Genomic DNA, 26,952 nt, shown 5'->3' with positions numbered 1-26,952 from the left:
GAGGTTAATGGTACTTCAATTATAAAGATCACATCATTATTTCTAAATTGTACCGAAGTATAGCCAACGGAATAGAAATCTTTTAAATAGTAAAGATGATTCATGAAATCGGTTGAATTAACAAACTCATAAAATAAATCTAAGGGCAAAATACTTTCGTGCAGAAGATGAAGTCATGAAGTCTCGCAAAGCTGATGGCTGTGTTAACTTCAGTCAGAATTCTATTTATAGTTAACTCTTCAAATTGTGTGAGGATGAGTCGATTAATATCATTCTGAACTAATCGATAATGATTATTTATAGTTTTGTATGATTTTATTCGTAATATTGGAATATTCTGCTGTCATAGATCTCACAACACTTATAACTTCATTCTGTTCCGTTTTCAATGACTGAATTTTATTTTCAAAAGAGTGAAAATAATCCAAATATAAGGATTCATTATTACTGTCAAGTGTACCGAATAAAATTATAGCTATATGTCCACCAACATTTACCAAACCTCGTTTGTGTCGAGAAGAATATAAGTTTTTGAGTAGAATTTCATTTTGCTTCAACTGGTTTTTGATCGATTCAACATAGTTTGAAATCATCATGTTAGAACTGACTGAATCCAACTGATCCACTAAGACAAAATGATCCTGTAATATTTTGCTTATATCACTCAAATTATAGTGATACATTAGAATGTGTTTCGACTCGCTGATATAAGTTTTGTCTACAAAAAATGGGATAACATTATGTTTGATTTCTTCGAATTTTAACGATTGAGAAGTTGTGAAGAATAAAAGAGTGAGGAGAAAAATGCACAATTAGTACTTTCTCTGCTTGATTTTGTTTTTGTGGTAAATTTTTTGAGAATCAGGATTCTTGAAACGAATATCCTGTAGAATTCTTACATTAATTTTCTTAAATTTTGGATCTAGTTTTGCCTTTTTCGGTATGGCTAAATAAGATGGCTTTGACTCATCTACGACTTTTTCCTGTTGTCTGTTCCGATTAATTTTATCTATTTTCGATTTTTGTTCTTCCTTACGTGATTTCAAATGATCTGCAATTTCTTTAATGTTTTCTCGATATTGATGGATGTATTCCGAAATATTTTCATGGGTTGATTTCTCCACAGGTGTGCTATAATTTAAGTCAGATTTAATGATTTGCAAAGGTGTGTAACACGTCGAAGAGTGTATTGAATTATTGTAACTCAACAGTGCTCTATTCATTTTTTCTGTCAACAAGATATTTTTTCGTCTAATACTCTAATTTGTTCAATCAGAGTGGAATGAAATCGTTCAACTATGGCGTTAGAGGTAGGGTTGTAATTCGTAATATAGTGGAAAGATATTTTATGGGTTTCTGCTAGATCTTGTATGAGTCGGTTTTTAAACTCCGTTCCGTTATCGAAAGTTATCATTCTGGAATACCGTGATTGGAAAAGTAACTAGTGAGTTGGTTGGCAATTTCAGTTGCCGTTTTGCTGTTTAAAATATAGCATTGACCATGACGCGAAAATGAATCTATTATAGTCAAACATGGAGTTCTATTCATAACAATGGTATCAATGTATAAATGGGAAAATGGTTTTTCTCCTATTGGGTTGTTTTTGAAAATCAGTTTGTTCGGTTGTCGTTCGTATGTTTGGCTTTGACAAATTTCGCGAGAGTTAATATATGATCTAATATCTTTGTCCATTTTCGGCCAATAAAAACGTCATTTAATGCTCTCTAAATTTTCCTGAAAACCTCTATGTTTCGTTTTGGTTTCATGAAACATTTTGATTTTTTCTTGTTGTTCTTCTTCCGTTTCTATGTCTTCTAAAAGTAAATTGCAAATTTTGAAACAAAAAGCATTTGCTTTGAATATATTTTGAGTCATTGTCAAGAATATATTCTCTAATTCTTTCGATTTGAAATATATACCATACTGTTTATTTGGAATGACATATTCTTTAAGGAACTTCGTGAAATCGTCCGATGTGTTTATAGAGACAATAAGTCTTATGCGAGTGTCCTCATGCAATTTTAATTTTTCAATCTCGAAAGAGTTAGACTTCTGAAATATAATTTGATTCATGGATGAGTTCAGAGAACGTTCGGTGTAAGGTATTTCTAATATTATTATTATTATTATTATTGGACCTGAAGAACCAACGTACCTAGCATTCGGAAATGGATTACCAGATATAATTGATATCGCAATTATGAAAAATATCACTGGAGAATTCTCGATAGAGACCATGTGGGACGGAACCTCTAACCACAACCCCATCGAATTAACAATAGGAGAAGGGCCATGAAGAGAACTAATGCAAACAAGAGAATACACCGATGGGACTAAATATAGCCATCTGATACAATCGGAGGTAACAGAAATACCAACAATCATTACACCGGAAGACCTAGAAAGAGCAGTTGATAAACTAGAAAAGAATATACTAGATGCCTACAAAAAAAGCACCGATACATCCACACGGTGATACACCCAGAGAAATCAAAGATCTCATCAGGGAAAATCGGAGACTAAGAAAAACAAACAGTCACAACAAAACAGATATAAATAAGAGAAATCTAAACCGACACAGCCAAGTTCTAAAAAATGCCCTGAAGGACATGATAAAAAATAGATGGAAGAAAAGAGTTCAATACCTAAATACTATCGATCATTCTGCATGGAAAATGCAAAAATCTCTGCGAAGAGAAAAGACTAAAATACGACCTCTCCACGGAGAAAGAGGAATGGCATATACGAATATCGATAAAGCAGAAGCACTGGCGGACTCGATCGAGAGAGAATCGAGAATAAATTACAGACCTGATGACGATAATGACGATCTGGAAGAACTAGTAGAGAACAACGAAGAAGAAATGGACGAACCACCAGTAGACGACAAAATAGAAAAAACAACTTCTCCATTTGAAATAAAAGAGATAATCAGAAGCTTGAAAAATAGAAAAGCTCCCGGAAGTGATAAAATAACGAATGTTATTTTGAAGAAATAACCTAGAAAAGGTACAGCTGCTCCCACAAATATTGCAAACGGTATAATGAGGACTGAACACTATCCGAAAAAGTGGAAAACTGCAGAAATCATATTGTTCAACAAACCAGGCAAAGATAAAAAATTCCCCAAAAATTACAGGCTGATAAGTTTATTGTCCACCCTAGGAAAAGTAGTAGATAGAGTCATTGCTAGGAGGCTAAAAGAAGAAACTGAAAATCTAAATCCCATTCCAGCAAAGCAATTCGGATTCAGGAGAGATCACTCAACAGAACAGCAATTACTGAGACTCACAGAATACATAACAGAAGGATTCCAAAATATGTAAACAAGCAACTGGTCTTGTACTACTAGATGTCGCCAGAGCATTCGACAGAGTATGGCACGAAGGATTGATTTACAAAATGAGATATGCTGGATATTCAATCAATCTGTGCAAGTTGATTAGGAATTATTTGAGAAACAGAAGATTCTACGTGAAAGTGGAAGGAGAAAACTCCACAACCAGATATATGGAAGCAGGGGTGCCTCAAGGGTCAGTTCTTGGTCTTTTACTGTATAACATATATATTCACGATATAACAAAATCTCCAAGGACTATGCTGACACTATACGCCGACGACACGGGAATCGCAATGCGACATCGCAAGCCAGAAATCATAGAAGGAATATTACAAGAAGCTATAGATGAAATGAATGACTAGAGTATTAAATGGAAAATAAGCTCAACGAACAAATGAGCCAAGCGATATTACTGCAAAAGAGGAGACTAAGAACTACAACAAATCTAGAGGTAGATGGAGAAAAAATCGAATGGAAAAACGAAGCGAAATATTTAGGTATCACCCTAGACAAAGGTCTAACTTGGAGAAGCCATATCAAACAAGCTGTTGACAAAACCAAGGCAGCGATGAATATGCTCTACCCGCTGATAGGTAGAAAGAGCTACATGTCAAATCAGACAAAATTGAAAATAATCAAAGCCGTTGCTAGACCGCAACTGACTTATGGATCAGGTGCTTGGGGATTCGCGGCAAACAGCCATATACAAAGAATTCAGGAAACCATCACCGAATTTATGAAGAGGAAGCGGAAAAGTTATTCGAAACACCGAAGGAACATCCAAACGAAGAACTCCGGAGACTAGTGGACTACGATCCGGAGGAAGAATGAGAATTTACAAAAGGAGACCGCGAGATCAATTGAGGAGAGATTGAGATGAGTACGGAAACTTATTAAAACTATACTAAGAAGAGATATCCGAAATGGACGAACATGAAAACCCTAGCACGACAATGTGCAAGAAGAAATTAACCGATCAAGGGATAAATGGTTTATAGGCAAATGCCCGGAAACAAAAAAGCAGGTAAGGTTTAGTGGGTCGCAAACTCGAAAGAGTGAGTAACCTCACAGTGTTCCCTAGAAATGGGTTCCTCTGGGCGAGATATAGAGCCCCGTGATTTTCACGGTCGATTTCCACTGTTATAGAAAAAAAAGATAGGATTCTCAGACACATGAACAAAATAATTATAATGCAAAAAAGTGCCTCATTCAGTAAAAAGAGCTTGGATAGATGTCATCGACAATACGAATAAGACACCTATTAGAAATTGTAGGGATAAACCAGTGAACGCTCGCTGTACTACCTGGTACCTTAGGGACGTGACGTCCACCCTGTCGGGCAATCGCAAGAGCTCGAGGTCCGAGGGGACCGAAGTGCAAGAAGCCAAACCGTCGAAAACGTGGAACCCCAAGCCTCCGCTCTTCATCCCGGTGAAGGACAAGTCCAAGGCTAGGAAGCCGTCGGGCGACAAATTCAGAAAAACCACCAGGTTGGACTTCAACAGAAACTTGACAGTCGGGAAGGTTCAAGCTTTCTTCTCTTTCAAGGTTTTTCTCTTGTTTGAACCGGAGCTGATCGAAAATTTCGAATGATTCTTCGATTAATGATGTTTCTTTTGTTTTTAGTAATTTGGCTCAATTTTCGCACGCGCCGCTATTGACGCAGACGGAAATCGCGGAGAACAAAAGTTTTCAATCGAAATCTTTCGTGCAGCCGCTGAGGAAATCGTCTCAGGCGGACGAGAAATTGAACAAAAATATGGATAAATTTAAGAGGACGACGTGAAATCTCGAAATGACTACGTCAAATTTCAGTAGAATAAAGATTTCAGGACAATTTTTTTTTATTTTCTTATAAACATATGTTGCACCAGCTCATGCGGAGCTCAATGGCCACAAAATTTCTCTGCGTGTAAAGCTGCATCCAGAGACAACTCTGGATGCATCTACATTAGGCCGCTGTGTGCCGAACGGCAAGGCCGCTTTGCCTCAGTGGCTTCGAGAGGTTTCAATTGGAATTTAGACTGTGTACACTCATGTCATGTCAATTTTGAAGCTGTCGAGGTTTCGTCGGGATTATGCGGATCGAGAGCTTCAAGAAGCATGATTTTTGGTGGGAGAAACGGTTTCTGAGTTATTCAAGGCCTTTTAAACGACGTTTAAGCATAGAATCTCTATGAAAAAAAAAGACATTTAAAGAATTAAATTTTCCAAAAAAATTGTTGTGGGCACGCTGAAGCTCGCAATTCTAAATCTGAAAAGTGAAATATGTGAAATTTCGCAGTATTCATTCAGGTCAGAGTCGTTTCAGCACTTTGAGAGTTTGTTGATATTTACCGGAATTTCGGTTCTCTTTCAGAAAATTTTTTGCTTGTCAGTTATGGCGATAAATAATTATGAATAATAAATCAACGAATTTACCTTCAGGAGCTTATTATATGTTATTATATGTGCTAATATAACTCGCATAAACATTGAATGTTGAGCAAATGAATCTTGATTTCAGAGGAAACGAATTCAATTTCAAAGTAACTAAAGACAGTGCAATACTTACCATTTTTTCCTTGTTGGTAGCAAGAAAATATATTCTCATATTGAGCGATGGAACACATTTCACTTTATTCCAACAACCTTTACTCACCATATCCTCTAATTCAATGATAACTCCACACTAGTGGAGCAAAGATTAATTCCTGAATTATCAGTTATCACAACTACGACTCAAAATATTGTGGTAGGAACTGAGATAACCAGGACTCATCTCGAATCTGTCGAAATGTTCATTTGAAGGGCACATAAGGCTTACATAGGGAACACTGAAGTATTGTCCATAATTTATTATAAAAAAGTAGATACAAAATTATATCACAAACCTTATCGAACAAGTAATGGTAACATAGGTGTACTTATTATTAATATAAAAATATTGCACACAGATAACAATGTTTACTTATAGCACCATACACAGCCAACACAATGCTGTTTTTGTTCTCGTCACCTTTCAATAAAATTTGGAAACCTCTCCCCTCATTTTCCAGCACCAAAAATCTTAACCAACTACTTTTAACATTCAGAAAGGCAATCTGATAAGTTTCAGTACAATTAAGTATATAATATCAAAAATATATTCGTATAAATTTGTTCCTATTACAAATTTGTACTTAAAAGTTGATTTGTCAGAAAACGTGATAATATAACCTAAAACTAACAATGAACACCTAAAACTATTAAAAACTAAGTACCAATGTCAAAGCTCAATATTGAAACAAACATAAACAATATTGCAGCTCACCGGATAACAATGGATATAAAAGTACTATCTGACCCGGCAAACGTTGTTTTGCCATATAAATAATTTCCATGTTGTATCATAAAAAAATAGAAATTAAAAATTTTGTCTAAAAAATACAAAAAAAAATTCAGGGGTGGACAACCCCTAACATTTAGGGGGATGAAAAATAGATGTTGGCCGATTCTCATAGATAGCTGACCCGGCAAACGTTGTTTTGCCATATAAATAATTTCCTAATGATTAAATTACTAAAATGGCTATTAAAAAATAAGGGTTGATCGTAGAAGGGTGAAAATTGAGGATTTCATGTATTTTTGTATGTTGTATCATAAAAAATAGAAATTAAAAATTTTGTCTAAAAAATACAAAAAAAATTTAGGGGTGGACTACCCCTAACATTTAGGGGGATGAAAAATAGATGTTGGCCGATTCTCATAGATACCGGATAAGCACAAAAAATTTCATCAAAATCGGTCAAGCCGTTTCGGAGGAGTATGGTAACGAAAACTATGACACGAGAATTTTATATATTAGATACACTGCAAGAAAGAATTTTTGAATAAATTGAATTGTTTGAACATGAACATCGAAAATGGGTGAAACATGATCAAAACAATCTATCAACGTGTTTTACCAATTTCACCCATCAACTTTAAAATTCACTATCGCGGTTAACAAAAAATAAATGAAATTAATACAACTTACTGTATTGTGTTAGGTGCATTTTGTCCAAAAAATTATCATACATATTAACACTAAAAAAAATGAAAAAAAATTCCAAACATTAAAATATGACCCAATTCAGACAAACTGAAAAACATCGAATGTTCTTAAAACTTATGAGGAACCTAGACGCTCTTCTTCACTTACCTAATATATTCCTTCTTGAACAAACACATCAAAGTTATGGTCATAAAATGTATTTGTGAAAAATTTTAACAAGTATCAGGAATATACTACATCAGAGATCGTTGGTAACAGGCGTGTTGCGTTTGATCTTGATTTTTAGCAGCCCCGGATTCATTTTATAATATCTGAAAAAAATAAAACAGTGTAAATTATAATGCATAGTCTACACAGGGTGTTTTCAATGGTGCGGCAGAAATAAAATAGAAAAACTCTCTTTTTGACGGAAAAATAAAGTTGACTGAATTCGAGTTTGTGGTCTGCATGCAGATGAAAAGTACTTTTCATCTTTATTGTAAGTTTCATTGCTTCGAAACGTTTTTCTTATGCTTTTTTTAAATTCTATTCTTTTGAGTTTATTATTCTTATTTTTCGTGATTTACTTCTAGTTTATTTATGGTTGTAGTTATGTAAATTCTCACCTTATTTTTCTGGCTTCCAGTCTTTTTATCACAGCAGGCCTTATTTTGCTAACTCCGTTGGCGCTCCTGTTGCCTCTTCCGGTTATAATAAGGAGATGTTGAGTTTGTTTCCCGGCGGTTGCGTTCAGATGCTCGATTTTACCGTCGATGAACACGTCCAAGGCGGACACGGCTTCCTTAACGAAGAGATAATGGAGGTCCAATGTGTTCATGTTCTGCAACTGCTTCGAGTTTTCGTCTAGGAAAACCGTGGCAGCCTTGTTGTTCGCCGTGTCGTAGTACTTGGTCTGCTCTGGCGACAGCACCGAATAAAATTGAGCTATCTCCGTTTGTCCTTTGCCGTGGTGCTCTCGGGCTTTCTCATTCAGTTCGTTTCGTTTTCTGCGGTGGTACTCTGCCTCTTCCCGGTACTCAGTAGCCGATTTAGTCTTATCCTCCTGTAAGAGAATAGGAATATGTAATTTAGCCGTCAGAAACAGTCACACAATTCGAGTTCGGATAATTGGTCAAAAAAACCGTTTAACCAAAAATCACCTACACAAAACTTTCAAGATAGTGAAGTTGAAACAATAATAGATAAAATAGGTCCTAGATCTGTACAGAAATGCTGTAGTTGGGGCGCGAAGATGCTAAATCGGGATTTACTCGAGCGTCGTGGAGACCTAGTGGATTTTGAAGATGATAGAAAGAAATAAGGTTCTATGCACTTCCAACGGTGGGGAAAGCGTCTGTAGGCTCTCAAAGATGTAAAAAAAAAATCGTCAGGTGTACATACTCGAGCTTGTCAGATCAAGTACTGCATACGCCCCACGTGTCTCTGATAATAAATTAATGTTAATTTGACAGTTTGCGTGGTGGGGCTGGCCGTACGAAAGAGTTAAAAATGAGCGTTTCAGATTGTTAGAGGATAAGTTAATTGGACCCAAAGGAAGCTACTTTTCAAGGTACTGACAATTCGGACGTGACGCTTAAGGTCACAGCGCTCCTTCGAGAATGCAAAAAAAATCTAGCGTGTCAGACATACTCTCGACCGTTTTCGAGTTAGAGGGCGATAAGGGCTATGAGCTTAGCCACACATACGAAACCAAGGTCAATGCAGAAACTCAGTCTGATGTACATTCATCGCCATATATCTCAAAAACGTTCAAACGTAGAAAAAATTGCTTCGGACAAAATTTGTAGAAGATGTTACGCTCTACAACTTCTACAATGAACGCGAAAACAGTTTTGAGCCCAGGAGAAGAGATAATTCAAAAAAACTGATTTTGTTGACCTTTATTGCCAATTTTTATTATTTCGGTTTGCTGAAACTGTCAGATTATATTATTTTCGTTATTCTTGAACCATTAGCTTCAAATTAAGGAAAAAAGCCACCGCGCTCGAGAATGTACACGTGAGGTTTTTTTTTCCAAGTTTGGCGCCCTCTCACACATTGTCGTCACACTTAAATTGTCAGATTAAGAGAATATACACTTTTCAACATGTAATTAAACACTTATATCTTAATCTGACACGCACGAGTATGTACAATGATCGTTTTTTTTTTACTATTCTGACAGACTGTCCTAGACAATTCCCCCTATATACAGATTCTTGTTCTGTGATTGAAACTATAGAAACTATTGAAGATTTTTTGTGACCAGATATTAAGCTGCGTCTGGACTTTCAAGGCCTACTGGGATGTCAATAATTCTTAAAGAGATTATGTATTAATCCGAGACGCTCGAGTAAATCCCAAATTTCCCTTGGGAAAAAGGTTTTTCGATATTGTGCTCCTATGGCAAGCTGATGGATGAACGGATAATCACCTTTGCTGGGGGTTCACAGTCTATATGAGCCTCCTCCAGTTCCTGCATCGTAGACTAGCTGATGGGCGGCTCCCTTATGTTCCCGCCTGTCGAACGTACGCCCGCCTGGCCTACGGAAGCTATCAAATCATCGACAGTCTGCTTGTAATTCAGCTCGTTGGCGTGGTACAATTCCAGTATGGCGTCCTGTTCTACGTGCGGAAACGTCTCGAACAGCTTCTTCTACGTGAGCTCCGTCGACAGGTCTTTGGGCGTCTTCAACGCCGGCATCTGCCTCTTGTGCAACCGCAACGCCGCCTGCTCGTTCATGATCTCCTGGAGACCTTCCGGGGGCGGTTTGCTAACCGTCGATCCATTGTTCTCTTCCTCTTGCAATTTTCTGGCGAACGTCTCATCCTCCTTGACCAGCACGTCCAGGATGCACTTCTGGGTGTCCATCTGCTGATAGACGGACTCCACATAGAAGGCGTAAAGCTGCCTGGCCAGCGTTTTGGGCAGCTGGACGACCGGCAGAAACCCGATCGGGAAATTGAGGGCGGGATCGCCGAACTCGCCCACCAACTGCTGGACCAACAGGTCCCCGAGGTTGAGCTCGATGTTGTGATTTTCGAAGGGCGTCATCGGGTTCTGAGAGTCTAAGTCCGTAACGGATCCTGACGGCGGGGTCCAACATTCGTCCTCCGACGAAGACTCCGGTGTTGGGGATTCCTGCACCTTCGGGATAGTTTGTAAACACATCTTTATGGATCCGGCCTGAATAATCCGGGTTTACGCCGACCTCGTTCAGCGACTCCACGGACGCGTTTTTACCAATAACGACCGAATTTTCCTCCGGCATTTGCTGATCGTTAGTCCGCTCGTACGTTAGATGCGAATAATCCTTGTTATCCTCCAAGAAGATCTCGAAAGTCATGTCGAAATCCCCCCTGCAATCGTCGTACATCTCCCTGATGTACTCGGCCGGTACGTTCGTGGGAGTCTCCACGATCCTCCAATCTTCAACGACGTGGTTATCTAAGCTCGTGTCCCAGCCGAAATAGTTGTACGTGTTTGGCGACTCCGACAAATTAAGGTTAGATACCCCGTTCATAAGACCGTTCATTCCGTTCTCTTGCGTGCCGCAATTGTCGTTTAAACTCCAAATTTCGTATTTGCTTTTTTTCTTGCTTCTCGGTAAGGATAGATCGGGGTTGATGGCGTCGTGGGCGGAACCAGCGTCGTTTCCGACAGTAAGGGTAAAGAGGGCGGGAACTCTTCTGAGCAACGGTTGTTCCTGGTGAGTGAGGGGACACTGGTAATTCACCAAGAGTTTCTTAGCCGTAATGCCCATCTCGTACCTCGCCAACATGTTCTCGATGGTACGTTTGGGAACATTGTGCTGGTTCCTGCTGGTAAGATCTCTGCAACTGAAGCACCATCTGGTGTTCATCTCCAGAACGCGGATCTTGTAGCCGTTCCGCACGGCCATCCCTACGTAATTCACCATATCCCACATTTCGGTGTTGGTGTTGTCCACGATCAAGGGACTATAACCTTCCTGCATCCTGTGGTCCACGTTCCTCTGGTTCCACTGGTGCGCCTGGCTGATCTGCCTTGCGTCGTACTTGTACTTCCCTCTGTTCATGAAAAAGTTGTCGGCGCTGTGTATATGATGCTCGTAGTTCGGATTGGTATAACAAGCCTTGAGTATGGATTTCGCTAAGTGCGATTTACCGCTGCCCGGCAAACCTCTCATTATGACCAACACTCTGTAGCCTTCTAAAATATCGTCAATACATTCCTCTATCGAGAAGTACGTGTCAGCGTTATCTATACTTGATTCGCGCTTGCTCGCGTGCAATGGACGCATGACGTTGCCTGTGAGTGCCTTGAGGTGCAAATCTGCCATGAACGCTGAAAAAATAAACACCTAATGTATTATTTGAATATAAAAATTCAGAAATAACTAGAAGAAGAACCATAAAACAGCAAGTCCGAACCATAGACATTGAGAATATCTATGTCTATGTTTCGAACAGCTTGATTACTCTGTGACTTCCGGAAACCACAGGAGGAAACTTGAAATTCGATGCTTCGATCAATAATTTTGAGAACAATGATGAACAATTAATGAAATGTGAAAATTATTTAACGCAACATCGAATTTCAGCTTCCGGAAGTCACAGACTAATCAAGCAGTTCGAAATTGCTGCTTTCCCGAATAAAACGTTCCCAGCAGAAATATTCGAAAAGTGACCTTCCGTTCTCAGCATTTTTTCATAAAGATTCCAACAACTCATAAACCGTAGGATTATTACCCAAGGTATGGCATACTATATACAGGGTGTGGCGTAATGAATAGATAATATGGAGCCTGTAGGTAGAGGACTCTATGTCGGTTCAGAAAAATATATTTTACGTTTATTAAAAATGCCTTGGTTTTCGAGATATTGGAGATTTTCGAAAATTCAAGAGTATTACACTCTTCGCCACTCGTTTTGCAGGCAAGACTTCAAATGAAGGAATTTTTTCAAACTGTATTTTGTACAGTATTCCTGGATAGATGATCTATCGAATGTAATTCATTATTTTTGAGGCGCATGAATAGTTCTTCATAAAAAAAAGATCTAACTCAACTTTTCCGTTTTGCTAATTTTTTTTCATAAGTTCAACCTACCGTGGTGTAAAAAATAATATGGTTACTTGAGAGCCAATGCAAGAAAAAACATGCTCGTTTCATTGAGATTCTGAGATGGTATAACTCTCTGTATTTTCAGCATTTCATACAAAATGAATTCCTATTACAATCAATTGAGACCTAGTTCAATGTGAACACTGTTTCTGAAATTTTTTTAGGAGCTAAAATGAGAAATGCAAGCAAAATAAAGCAATCATCTATAAAAAGGTATAGAGCATGTACTGAAGCTCATGGTGGCCTCTTAATGCATCTTTTGCGAAATTTAATTCAATGAAACGATACTCATTTTCAAATTGTTGATATGCAATAAAGCTATGATTCATTAGCAAGTGTAGACTATAGAGCATGTATCAGAACACATGGTGGACAATTTAAACATTATTTGTGAAACTTCATTCAATGAAACGATATTTCAAAATTATTTTGTCTCGTTTTCTTTTATTATTGAACCCCAACGTTGCGAAATCAATATTTTCAAATTAATTTCAAGTTATGAACAAAATTTCAGCATTTTTGTAACAAAGATCTTGAATCAATGTAATAGAAATTAATTTTTTCTTAACTATAAAAGTGCTGAAATTCACTTAGTTACTTGAAATTCGCTTAAAAACTATAGGGCTTAATAATTAAAGAATACGAGAGAAAAAAACTTTTAAAATATCGTTTAATTGAATTGAGTTTTACAAAAAGTATTCAAAGTGGGCCTTAGGAGCTCTACTAGATGCTTTACAACTTTTTATGAATAATTGCTTTATTCTGCTTGCAAGTCCCATTTCAGTTGCCAACAATTAAAGAAAAAGGGTTACATCAAACTCAGCATTCACTCATTGTAATAGAAATTCATTTTGTATTTAATGCTGATAATAGAGCGAGTTATACCATTTCAGAATCTCAGATAAACAGGCATGTTTTCTCTTGCTTTGGCACTCAGGTAACCATATTATTTTTTTACACCACGCTGGGTTGAACTTAGGAAAAAAAAATAAGCGAAGCAGAAAATTTGAGTTACATCTTTTTTTTATGAAAAACAATTTATGCACTTCAAAAATAATAATTTACATTCGATAGCGCATCTATCTAGGAATACTATCCAAAAAACAGTTTGAAAAAATTCCTTCATTTGGAGTCTTGCCTGACAAACGAGTAGCGAAGGGTGTGATTTTCTCGAATTTTCGAAAATCTCCAATATCTCGAAAACCATTGGACTTTTACTGAACATAAAATATATCAAAAAATCATCACGCCTAAACGGGGAGGCAATGAATAAAATAATGTGGATAAATTCAGATGCATACTACCCGCCGATATGAATATCAACAAGTGTTACGATCTGAATTGAGCTAGCCAATTTGCCATCGTCAAGGCTCCAAATTGGCTAGCTCAATTCAGATCGTAACACTTGTTGATATTCATATCGGCGGGTAGTATGCATCTGAATTTATCCACATTGTAAAATATATTTTTCCGAACTGCTATGCGGTCCTCTACCCGCAGGCACCATATTATCCATTCATTACGCCACATTGTATATGTACTGGATGTTCTATTTGACTTTCATTCGTTGAAATATGAAATAATATTTGAAAGTAGATGAAATTTTGACATTCCGTAGGAAGTTGAAATTACGCTTGCATTGTGAAATGGCAATTAGGTCTATGGACTACGTTCATTGTGATTCAATGGGCAATAAGGGCTAAGGATTACATTTATTGTGAATGTGTACTCAGAAAGGTACCGTGAAGGTTGAACATTTCGAGGAAATGATACTTATGTTGGAGTAATCATCCAACAATCAGCATAGCACAATTGAAAAACAGTTCCAGCTACCAGGAGTTACCAACATCCACATCTTTGATCTGAGTATGTTAACCCAAGTCTTATTCAAAATTTGCTATTTTTCATGGAGAGAATTATAAAATGAGTTTTTGGTTTGAGACCTTTGTTATTGATAACCAATTCGTTTAACAGGGTTGAAGGTCAGGTTGTTGGAATGAAAACCGCTTCTCAGATCATTGCCGACATGTTTCGATTTTATTCTAAAATTTCCTTCAGGGCTCTAAAATGAATTACAAGATTTATTAATTAATAACACTTATAAATAAAATGTGTTGGAACATGCAATGGGACAATACTTCAGTGCAACAAATGAATAAAAATCAACATTAATATCTGCATATTACAATGCATAGACAAATTCTAAATTGAAAGTATGAAAATTGAGAGAAACATTGAATATAATTCAGCTCAGTATACAGGTACCTGATTTAACATTAAAAAAGGGGGAACAGTTACTTACAGTCTTTTTGTAGTTTTATAGTCAAAATCATGAAAGATATGAAATAACATAACACTCTTGGACAACATCAAACGAGAATTTAACCAAAAAATGGATTAATCGGAAACAGAAACACACATATGTTATAAGTAAAATTGAATTGTGTTTTGATCTACCGAAATGACATTGACATTCAATATTAATAATTCGTTCAAGTTATTTTTCCTTTTATTTTATTGATGAGATAGTAATAGGCTGTATTTAAACCCTTCTCCTGTTAATGGACTTTTCATCTTGTTTTATAGAAATCATCTCATGTAGTAACCTCTTTTTTTAAATTTTTTGGTGTCCTGATATTTTTATTGAGTCGATGTTAAAATCAAAAGAATGGAGTGTATTCGAAACATGTTCTGCTAAAGCGGTGTTGTTGTCTTTTTTTTTTTTTAGAGGGTTGGGTATGTTGAGGGAATCTCTTACATGCTCGGAGATTCTGTCTTTAAGATACCGTCCTGTTTGTCCTACATATGTAGACTGACAATCCTTGCAACAAATCTTGTAGAACACATTACTCAATAATTCTCTTGGAGTTGTACCTTTTATTTTTGTGAAAAGCTTTCTGTTGGTGTTTTCAGATCGAAAAGCTACGTAGACACCAAGCGATAAAATATTTCTTCTTATCTGCTCAGATAGACCTTCAACGTAAGTCAGGTCGTAGAATTTTTTGTTTTCAATCATATTGTCTTCTTGAATTTGTTCTCGATTTTCTCTGTAAATAGTTTTTTCTATGATTTTGGTGGGATAATCATTTTTCTGTAAAATAGCTTTTATTTGGTTTAAGTTGTCTCGGTGAAATTCAGGAGAGGACAGTTTCAGAGCTCTATTTTTCGAATTATTGATAATATTAAATTTTTGTGTGATGGTGTGCTTTGAATTAAAATTCAAAACTCTGCCTGAAAAAGTCGGTTTTCGATACCAATTATATTTTATTTCATTGCTATGTCTTATCAGCAAAACGTCGAGAAAAGGTAAGGTGTTTTCCTGTGATTCGACTTCAATGATGAATTTCAATCGTGGATGTACGCTGTTAAACACTGTGATGGTCTCTTCCACTTTATCGTCCGGTATCGATGTGCAGATATCATCTACGTATCTCTTAAAAATAGGTATTCAGAAAGAAAGTCGGCCTAGAGCAATCTTCTGAATCTCTACCATGACGATGTCAGCCACTACAGGAGCAAGACAATTTCCCATCCCTAGTCCAAAAATCTGTTTATAGTATTTGCCGTTAAAGACGAAAAACTGTTCTCAACGCAGAAATTGAAAAGCTGTAAGAAGTCTTGAATTGTTAGGGTTGTATGTGGTTCGATTTGACTCCATTTACTCTCTATCAACTTAATGGCAAGATCAATAGGTATATTTGTGTAAAGAGATGTTACATCCAGAGAAACAAGGACATAGTTATCTGGGAGGACTATATTCTTTATACTATCTATGAACTCGAAAGAGTTTCTCACATATCTTTCATCTTTTTCGAAGGCATAGGATAACAGATTGGACAAGTATTTAGTTAGATTGTAGAGGGGACTTCCAATAAAGGCAACAATTGGTCTCAAAGGATGACCTTCCTTGTGTATTTTTGGAAGAAAGTAAGCTTTGGGACATAAACCATTATTACATCTCAAGAACTCATAAGTGGTCCTATCTATCTTCCCTGATTTGTATAACGAGTATAATATCTTATTAAGTTTTGTTTGAACCTTTTTGGTAGGATCTTCGGCTTATTCACAATATGTTGTGGTATCATCTAAAATATTCAAAGTTTTAGAAATAAAATCATCCTTCAACATAGCTACTGTTGTTTTGCTTTTGTCAGCTTTTGTGATGATTATGTTTTCATTAGTTCTAAGAAAATGTTTTGTTCCGTTGTACCACTTAATAATTGACCTGTGGTAGCTTCCCATATTATAAGCTCTTGAGTTAATAAAATTTGTTATCAGATTTATAAGGGAATTCCGAACTAAATTTGTGTTGTCTTCATCTTCAGATTCAGACAAGATATACTAAACATCTATAATTAATTCTTTTAAAGGGAAATTACTGTTTGTATATGGTAGGTTAAATTTTACCCCCAGACTTAACAAATATTTAGTATTGGTTGGGAAATGAACGTCATTTAATTAACAAACCATGCTTCCTCACATTCATTTTCATCAAGTACGTTCAACTGAGCTGTCTTCAATTAATTAAATTTGTTAATTTGCACTATTCTGGCCTTTTTGAATTCAGATTTGAAAATTACTTCGTTTTCTATACATAAAATGTTACAAATGTCGTCAGGCAGTTCTCTCATAGTTTCGACTTAACTTTTTGGATTTTTTCTTTGAGACATTTTAATCTCTTTTAATCTGTTATCCTATGCCTTCGAAAAAGATGAAAGATATGTGAGAAACTTTTTCGAGTTCATAGATAACTATGTCCTTGTTTCTCTGGATGTAACATCTCTTTACACAAATATACCTATTGATCTTGCCATTAAGTTGATAGAGAGTAAATGGAGTCAAATCGAACCACATACAACCCTAACAATTCAAGACTTCTTACAGCTTTTCAATTTCTGCGTTGAGAACAGTTTTTTCGTCTTTAACGGCAAATACTATAAACAGATTTTTGGACTAGGGATGGGAAATTGTCTTGCTCCTGTAGTGGCTGACATCGTCATGGTAGAGATTCAGAAGATTGCTCTAGGCCGACTTTCTTTCTGCATACCTATTTTTAAGAGATACGTAGATGATATCTGCACGTCGATACCGGACGATAAAGTGGAAGAGACCATCACAGTGTTTAACAGCGTACATCCACGATTGAAATTCACCATTGAAGTCGAATCACAGGAAAACACCAAATTCAAGAAGACAACACGATTGAAAACAAAAAATTCTACGCCCTGACTTACGTTGAAGGTCTATCTGAGCAGATAAGAAGAAATATTTTATCGCTTGGTGTCAACGTAGCTTTTCGATCTGAAAACACCAACAGAAAGCTTTTCACAAAAATAAAAGGTTCAACTCCAAGAGAATTATTGAGTAATGTGATCTACAAGATTTGTTGCAAGGATTGTCAGTCTACATATGTAGGACAAACAGGACGGTATCTTAAAGACAGAATCTCCGAGCATGGAAGAGATTCCCTCAACATACTCAACCCTCTAAAAAAGAAAAAAGACAACAACACCGCTTTAGCAGAATATGTTTCGAATACACTCCATTCTTTTGATTTTAACATCGACTCAATAAAAATATTAGGACACCAAAAAATTTTAAAAAATAGGTTACTACATGAGATGATTTCTATAAAAGAAGATGAAAAGTCCATTAACAGGAGAACAGATATTGAAGGTTTAAATACAGCCTATTACTATCTCATCAATAAAATAAAAGGAAAAATAACTTGAACGAATTATTAATATTGAATGTCAATGTCATTTCGGTAGATCAAAACACAATTCAATTTTACTTATAACATATGTGTGTTTCTGTTTCCGATTAATCCATTTTTTGGTTATATTCTCGTTTGATGTTGTCCAAGAGTGTTATGTTATTTCATATCTTTCATGATTTTGACTATAAAACCACAAAAAGACTGTAAGTAACTGTTCCCCCTTTTTTAATGTTAAATCAGGTACCTGTATACTGAGCTGAATTATATTCAATGTTTCTCTCAATTTTCATATTTTCAAATTAGAATTTGTCTATGCATTGTAATATGCAGATATTAATGTGATTTTTATTCATTTGTTGCACTGATGTATTTTCCCATTGCATGTTCCAACACATTTTATTCATAAGTGTTATTAATTAATAAATCTTGTAATTCATTTTAGAGCCCTGAAGAAGATTTTAGAATAAAATCGAAACATGTCGGCAATGGTCTGAGAAGTGGTTTTTATTCCAACAACCTGACCTTCAACCCTGTTAAACGAATTGGTTAAGAATTATGAAAGTTAAACCAGCTTCTTCGATGAATATTTTGAAAATAAACTCGAAAAAAACATCAATAGAATTATTAACTACCAATTGTTTTATTACGTTAATTTTTTTGGGCTGCTGAGGAGAAATGTTTCGTAATTCCACATTGTTCTACTTTATTTTGAAAAAATAGCAATTTACCACCTTTATCGATAGATCATACAAATTCAACATAAGCATGCAAAACGAACGTTATAAAACAACCTTCTTGAAAAAAAACAATTAAGATTGCTAATTTGAAAATAATAAAAACTCAAATAAAGCATATAAATAGAATGAAAACTCACCCAATAGTAAATGAACGAGCAGAATTAATAACTGCAGTTTGATATAATTATTGAATAAAGCGAATAGCAAAACAAGTTGATAGTTCACCTTGACATTGTTTAATCTAATCTGATAAAATACCTCTCATTAACGAGTTGGGGGATTTTTTCAAGGATACCTATCTATTATGAAACAGTTGATTATTGAAAATAGTAAACAATGAAATACTTACCATCGAAATTATACATCTCTGCAATATGATTAATAATGCTGGAACTCAAATAACTGTATTTTTTGCTCAAATCTCTCAAGCAATTTTTTTTTTCATATTCTCAAAAGCAGCAACGTGGCCCAAGACATCTTATTGGGGATAGAAAAAGAACTACAACAATACAAACACTACAAATTTTGTTGATCTTTCAAACTGCGAATGCCAAATAGATTCAACTGACCACAACAGAACACAAATATACAAGAAATTAAATGTGCCTACTAATCCACAGAAACACGGATGACACGAAGAGTGGGGAGGAAGAGGCGGGATTTATGAATTCGGAATATGCAGGTAGCCGCTATAGAGCTCAGGTTTGAAAAATGTTGGGAACATTAGAAGGAAAAAACAAATTTCAATTAATAAATTAATAAATCGAACTTTCAAATGGAGATCAATCTCGGTTTAAGGAACTGAATAAAACAATTTGCATTCTAGAGCGACGTTTCGGCGTTATATTTCGCCTTCCTCAGGCTACAAAGAAATTAATAACGATAAAATAAGTAAATGCGAACATACGCAGTGGCAAAATATAAATAAATCTAAAACTTTAGTAAAACAATACACAAAGAGACTTAACTGATCAACAAATCACACTAGAACACAATTCTTTGCCTGGAGACTGACTAGACTGTATATTATGTGTCATAAAATATCAACCCCCAGTATCTCACCTTTAAAATCCTAGATTCCTCAAAAGAAGAAATTGTCAGTGACAAAGTCATTAAATATGTTAATGCTAATCATAACTGGGAACAACTAGCGTTAGACAGGTCACAGTGGAGGTCTTTGGTCCACAGTTATAGTGGAGAATCGAGAAGGATACAGCGGCGGCCAGATCTGGTTGGAGACTATCCATGCCCTGAGTGTGGAAGGATCTGCCGGTCACGGTTGGGTCTCTTTAGTCACAGGAGGGCACACAGTCGCAACTAGCACTAAGAAGTTACAAGTCTGTTCGATTTTTTTTTTTTTTCTTCTTTTTGTAGATTCATTCCCGGTAACGGGATACAGCAATGAATGAATGAATGAATGAAATAAAACTCGAATTGATGAACAAAAAATGCTTGGAGGGCTCAACTTTTGAGTACTTGATAAACTTGGTTTCGATATATTGCACATTAGAATCTCGATTTTTTGATGGACAAAGGGAATGAATGAACGCCAACGCCGCAACATATGAAACATCAACACAAAAACCGGGAACAGAAAAACAGAAACAATGAAGAGGTATATCATAACTATCTGTCAATTAGATTTATATGAATATTATTTAGGGTGGAAGTATCAGCTTGAACATTAACATTGTCCCTTGTTCTCTTGATGTACACTATTTCTTTAAAAATTCTCTTTTCAAAACTAGATTCTCTTGATAAAATTTCTGGTTCACCGAAATTGAAATTGTGACCCGCATTCCTATGGTGGAAAGATAGACCAGTAGAAAAGTTACCACTTTTACAATCGTTTTCGTGTTGTTTCATTCTATTTTCAAGGTATTGTTCGGTTTGACCAACGTAAGATGACAATCATTACAATTAACTTTATATATTAAATTGGATTGTAACAATTTGGGAATTTGATCTTTCAATCTGGAGAATAAGCACCTTATTGTCTTTTTGTAATAACAGACAATACGTGTGCTGTTATTTGATAAAGCATTGACGAGTTGTTTTGTAAGAATCGGAACGAAAACAATTTTAAAAATTTTTACCGATGGTCTAGTATCATTGTTATTGACTGGAGTAATACTGGGATTGTTAGAAGATAAGGAGTGAAATATATTATTCACCAGTTGTTTGGGGTAACCGTTCTCTTGTACCATTTTCGCGAAATAATCAAAATTTTTGCCGTGGAAGCTGGGATGACAGAGCGTTAAGATTTTCTTTTTGATGTTTTTTATTATTGATATTTTGTGTTTGAAATCATGAAATGATTTGAAATTCAGTAATGTTCCAGAAGCTGTTGGTTTCTGGTACATATCGAAAATTATTTTATCATCCTTTTTTATATTTTATCAAGAGAATCTAATTTTGAAAAGAGAATTTTTTAAGAAATGGTGTACATCAAGAGAACAAGGGACAATGTTAATGTTCAAGCTGATACTTCCACCCTAAATAATATTTATATAAATCTAATTAACAGATAGTTATGATATACCTCTTCATTGTTTCTGTTTTTCTGTTCCCGGTTTTTGTGTTGATGTTTCATATGTTGTGGCGGCAGCGATCAGAACTGCTTGTAAGTTTTTATTTATTCCGAGAAAAATATCGACTGTATCGAAATTTTGCAAGAGACTTTTTTCCTCCAGAATTGAATGGGAAACCATAAGAGAATTTTAGTTTTCGAAAATCTACCCCACGAAAATAATTTTTGAAGGAAAATCATAAACGGTTGTTATTTTCAACCCCTAATAATAAAGTTCTGAGATATACAAAAATTGTGTGAGCAACTTCTACTTAGTGCTTCATATTATGTATAGTTTTATGATTCAGTGTTTTTTGAAAGCCGAAAAAAAATTAAAAACTGTCAACTCGTCATTGCATTCCAAAGGCTGTATCTTGGAAGGGAGGTCGATTTCGAAAAAAATTTAGAGAAACTACTCCTGCTTATTTTCATCGAGGAATCATCTCTAAGTATGAAAATATCTAACGGCATGCAGAGAGGAATTGAAAATATTTTGATATTATTATAATTCAGACATTAAACTATCACCTAAATCTCCCAAGTCTTTCGCATTTGTTTAGAGTCACCCTGTATAATTATTGTTTCATATTTCATTGAATAAATAAAGCTTTGACAGAATTTATACGGTTCTTAAGCTTCTTTATGAATAGTTATATCGAAATAAGAATTTTTCTTCGAAAAAAATTACGAGCACTGTGTTCCTTTAAAGCATAATTTTGAGATGAATAAATAGATCGTGATCGTTTATTCAAATATTGAAAAGGTTATTCGCATTTGTGATTTTCAAGTGTGCATCTTTAAATAATTCTCAGAATTTTCGTGTGTATCAGAAGAGATTTCCAGAAACTATTCAAGGGTTTATCATCGCAGAAGCCATTAAGGAAACAATGCCTACTACCAGGTACAGGTAAGATATTCTAGAAATGAATCTTTTGTCAATATGAAGCATCTGAATGAAAAGAAATGAAAAACCAAATGACTGATCTTCTGAAGAAATACATACGTAGAAGTAGCAGTGTAATATTTAAAAGTTTGCTTGGGAACATTTCAGGAAGACATCCAACGAAATGTTAATGTAAAGCCGATATTTTTAACACTTTTTTTTATTTTTCCTAATCTCCAATTTACCCGACATTTCGCCAGGTTTTTTCATAAATCTTCTCAGAATCCGTGCTTTTTTCGTGACCCGTTCAAATCATTCTATTTTCGTTGAGTTTTCAGAATATCACGTCAAAATTGAACTGGCATAGAAAGAGTTTTTTCGCTTAACCTAATGCGATGAAAATATGCTGGGTTAGTTAATATATAAATATCTTGGAAAGAAGATCGATTTCGAGAAAAACACCTGCTTATTTTCATCGAGGAATCATCTCCCTAAGTCCTTCGCATTTGTTTACATACACCTTGTATATATACCTATATTTCGCAATGATACATGTTTTGAATGAACTTTTTTAAATTTCAATATATTATTATTAGTAAATGTATATATTATGTATAACGAGTTTTTCGAATAAAATGAATTTTTGGTTATATTAGTTTTTCCATTACCTTCAAGGATTGAAAAAAAATTATGTGAAAATATGTTCATTCGGGATTGTTCAAATCCGAATTCGTATTCATAGACATTCGTTAGTTTTTCATAAAACTGTTAAAAGTTCCAAACAGAAATTCGAATGAGCTATTTTTCTTACACTGCTTTCTTTGAGAGCACTGACAACTACTCTGACCTGATATAATAAAACACAGAGTATAAATGAGTAGCTGTTAAAAAATTCAAGGGGTGATTGGGGTATATGATATATGCAGGGTGATTTGAAACTCGAGGCGAAAAATTAAGAGACATATAAAGACTGATATTCTTGATTAAATGTAAAAAAAAATTTTTGACTCCTTCCGTTCTTCATAATGTGAGTAGTAGTTAGTTGATGTCTAGCGTTACATAGATTCACTTGCTTGTTCTTTGTACAAATAAAATCGATATCCTTTCTATCGGGTTGTCCTTTAATTATCATTGGCAACCCTAAAAAGAAATAAGTTCTTTTTAAAAATAGACTTTTGGATACGTTATTCATAACTGAATAATGGCTCTGTATAATAGGAACTGAAAATGAAAATTCATGGAAACTATTCAAAATGTTTCTAGTAAATACATTGAAGAATGCAGTAAGGATATTTAGGAATTCCTTTTGAACTGACAGAAAGTTTTTCATTATTTGGATTTATGATTCTGATTAGGGATTAGCTTCTCAAAGGACCAAATATTGTTCCTTCTTATCAGCAGAGTACCTGCTAAATAATAAACGTATTAGTGAATATTGGAAGTTATTCAAATGCGTTATCAGCACCATTAAGGGAATGATGCATCCCCTAAGGTGGTTAGGTACTTTTTGTTCAATAAATTCAGACATAATCAACATGAATACCCAGATGAATGAAACGAATTTAAAACGAATACTGGAGATGTTGACTGACTTACTTCTCCTATACAAAAATCTATCAGTAATATTTGTATGGTTTAAATGTAGGTTGAAACATATAATACGTATAATTAGTTTTTTGAATAAAGTGTAATTGATGTGAAAATATAAACATTCGGGATTATTCAAATCCGAATTCGCATTGATAGATATTGGTGAGTTTTTTATAAAAGTTTTAAAAATTCCAAACTTAAATTCGAATGAAGTATTTTTCTACCCGAGAGAGCCTTGCACTTTAAAATTCAGCCGATGAGCAAACTCAGATTTTAAAGCACTTACACTGCTTTCTTTAAAGCACTTACAACTACTCTGCTTTCTTGTGACAGCGTTTAACGCTGAACTGATATAATAAAACACAGAGTATAAATGAGCAGCTGTTAGAAAATTCAAGGGATGATTCCATGTCAAAAAAAATGTGGGTTTTTCATATATTTATTTTGAGCAGTCCATGCCTAGGACACTGACACAGCTAAAGATGATTAAAAATAGCAATTTTCAAATTGGGATTTTCATAATGTATTGTGATTCGAATAATGAACAAAAAATCTTTTCATAGTGAAATTGACTGAATTTCAGTATAGAGATAAAAACATATGAGAGTCAATTTTGCAAATTTAACAGCTTGTTTTTTCGTTAGATTCCTTAGCTGAATCATAATTTTTCTAAATCTACTATCTCTATTTTAAATGTCATGCATCGTTATGTTGTATTATTTGAGAATATGTGTGTTTTTCTTTAACGACAATCTCTGTGAAGCAGTTGTTCGGTCTCAAATCGGACCTTTATCTAGGATTAATGATTTCACAGGAATCGAGTCATCACAACAAAATAAATCAATCTGTTCCACCGTATGCTTTTTTTGAAATGATCGCACATATAATTTTATTTCTTCACTTATATATTATTATTTACTATGGTCAATATTCGAGTTCCAGTTAACACATTAGCTGAACTACAGGACAGGATTTTTAGAGTCAAGGTGAATGGAACAACATCTAGTCAGCAATGTCAAGAGAATGGTATAGTTCAAGGCGGCGTTCTCAGTACAACTTTATTCGACGTAGCAATACAGGAGGTGGTGAAGAGTGTGTCAGAACCAGTAAAAATTCTGTTATTTGCTGATGATTTTACAATATTCGTATCCGGCAAAAATGTACTTACACTACAACTGCTGATACAACAAACCATAAAAGAAATAGAAAGGTGGAGTTCTTCAACTGGTTTCAGTTTTTCTACTCAGAAAACGAAGGCAGTTATCTTCTCCAAAAGCAGAAATAAAGAAACAATTGAACTTCAGCTGAATAACCACACTATACACCAAGGGAAACAAGTGAAATTTTTAGGAATGATTTTTGATGACAAACTAACATGGAAGCAGCACATAGACAGCATAAAGATCAATTGTACACAAGGCCTAAATATTATAAGAGTACTCTCACATCACACATGGGGGGCTGACATAGACAGCCTCACGACCATCTACAAAAGTCTCATCAAATCTAAACTGGAATATGGTTTTCTAGCTCACCTCAATACAAGTAAAACAAACATAAAAGTTATCCAAAGGATAGAGTCCAAGGCCCTACGATTGATTACAGGAGCCTTCTGTACAACCCCCATTAAGAGCCTGTACTGTTTATTAGGAGAATTACCCCTTGAGCACCGCTTCAAAAAAACAACAATTAACTACGCTATAAAGAGAACCACCCACCCTACTCACCTTAATCATGAACTGATTTCCCTAAACTATTTTGAAGATATATACCACAAAAACCCAAATATAAGGCCATCCTTTCATCGTAGATTGAGTTGCTACTTAAATGATATAAACTATGTCATTCCTGACCTGCTTCAGGCGTATAACAGCCATACACCGCCTTGGATCGTCCCTACAGCTCACACTAACACCAGGCTTACAAAGTACTGCAGAAACCACATAAACCAACAAATAATTCACAACCATTTCAAGAGTATACAGGATGAATATATCAACGCACAATTCTATTATACTGATGCATCATCAACAGACGGAGGAGAAACAGTTGGATTCGCGGTAGTTAGTCCTAGAGAAATTAGAAAATACAAGATGGAAGGAAGTGTATTCTCAGGAGAATTGACGGCAATACACCACGCACTTTTAGAAATACTCGATGAGCAACATGAACAAGCCCAATACGTAGTATGTACAGACTCCTTGAGCGCAATTAAAATCATCGAACAAACATACCCCCGTCACCCTCTGGCCCAACAAATACAACATCTACTTTACCTACTACACCAGCGTCATAGAACAGTCACCTTCATATACGTACCCTCACATACCGGAATAAGGGGAAATGAGTTAGCAGATGAAGCAGCTAAAGAGGCACTTGAAAGCCAACACTGTAAGAGAGTCTTCATTGGAGAAGAAGCCAATATTCAGGTGAAGAGGAAAATAGAAAGCAAATGGCAAGAAGAATGGATAGATAGCCCATCACATCTCAAAAACGTTAAGCCAACCCCATTGAGAAAATCATTTTACCCAAGCGGACGCAGAAACCAGATTAAAGTAAGCCGCTTGAGAAGTGGACACACAAAACTAACACATGGATTCCTGCTTTCAAGAGAAGAACCTCCACAGTGCGACCTATGTGAAACACGAGTGACAGTTAAACACGTAATAAGTGAGTGCACAAAATTTCAGGCAAAACGGCATGAGTGCGGAGTGAGTGCGCGGATAGAAGTTGCGTTGGGAAATAACAACAAAGAACTAGAAAAGACACTTAACTTCCTCAAAGAAATCGAACTTTATTATAAGATATAGATCAGCTACTAACTCTCATTAACACAGAGTATACACCCAAAATGATATAGCACATAATCACACATGTAACTCCAAATTTCTAAATAGTGGCCTGTGCTAATGACTCTCAGCGGTCGAAGCACAAGAATTTTAAATAAAAAAAAAAAAAAAATTTCCTTGCATTTGTTTACATGTAAATATATATGTATAATTACCTATATTTCGC

General features: G+C 35.4%; 2 protein-coding genes across 2 annotated transcripts; one reads left to right on the top strand and one right to left on the bottom strand.

The window, feature by feature from the left end:
* Positions 1-7,544: 7,544 nt before the first annotated feature.
* On the bottom strand, positions 7,545-19,260 carry LOC123319279. Its single transcript, XM_044906151.1, has 6 exons — positions 19,245-19,260; positions 10,541-11,661; positions 9,995-10,476; positions 9,637-9,652; positions 7,961-8,397; positions 7,545-7,666 (listed from the first exon to the last, which is right to left on the bottom strand). The coding sequence occupies exons 1-6, from the start codon at positions 19,258-19,260 to the stop codon at positions 7,594-7,596; spliced, it is 2,145 nt and encodes a 714-aa protein (XP_044762086.1). The 3' UTR covers positions 7,545-7,593.
* A 5,597-nt stretch (positions 19,261-24,857) lies between these two features.
* Positions 24,858-26,747, top strand: LOC123319278. Its single transcript, XM_044906150.1, has one exon. The coding sequence runs from the start codon at positions 24,858-24,860 to the stop codon at positions 26,745-26,747; it is 1,890 nt and encodes a 629-aa protein (XP_044762085.1).
* Positions 26,748-26,952: the final 205 nt, after the last annotated feature.

This window comes from Coccinella septempunctata, chromosome 8, assembly GCF_907165205.1.
Source record: "Coccinella septempunctata chromosome 8, icCocSept1.1, whole genome shotgun sequence".
Lineage (NCBI taxonomy): Eukaryota > Metazoa > Arthropoda > Insecta > Coleoptera > Coccinellidae > Coccinella > Coccinella septempunctata.
Note: the sequence above shows the minus strand (reverse complement) of the source record. Positions and strands in the feature narration are given on the sequence as shown.

Bases quoted from the DNA above. Each gene is read 5' to 3' on its own strand.
- LOC123319279 (XM_044906151.1), bottom strand. The intron at 10,477-10,540 runs GTAAACCCGGAT...CCGAAGGTGCAG, and splicing joins AGTCGCTGAACGAGGTCGGC to GAATCCCCAACACCGGAGTC. The intron at 7,667-7,960 runs GTGAGAATTTAC...TATTTTTTTCAG, and splicing joins CTGGAAGCCAGAAAAATAAG to ATATTATAAAATGAATCCGG.
- LOC123319278 (XM_044906150.1), top strand. From the start codon at position 24,858: ATGGTCAATATTCGAGTTCCAGTTAACACATTAGCTGAACTACAGGAC.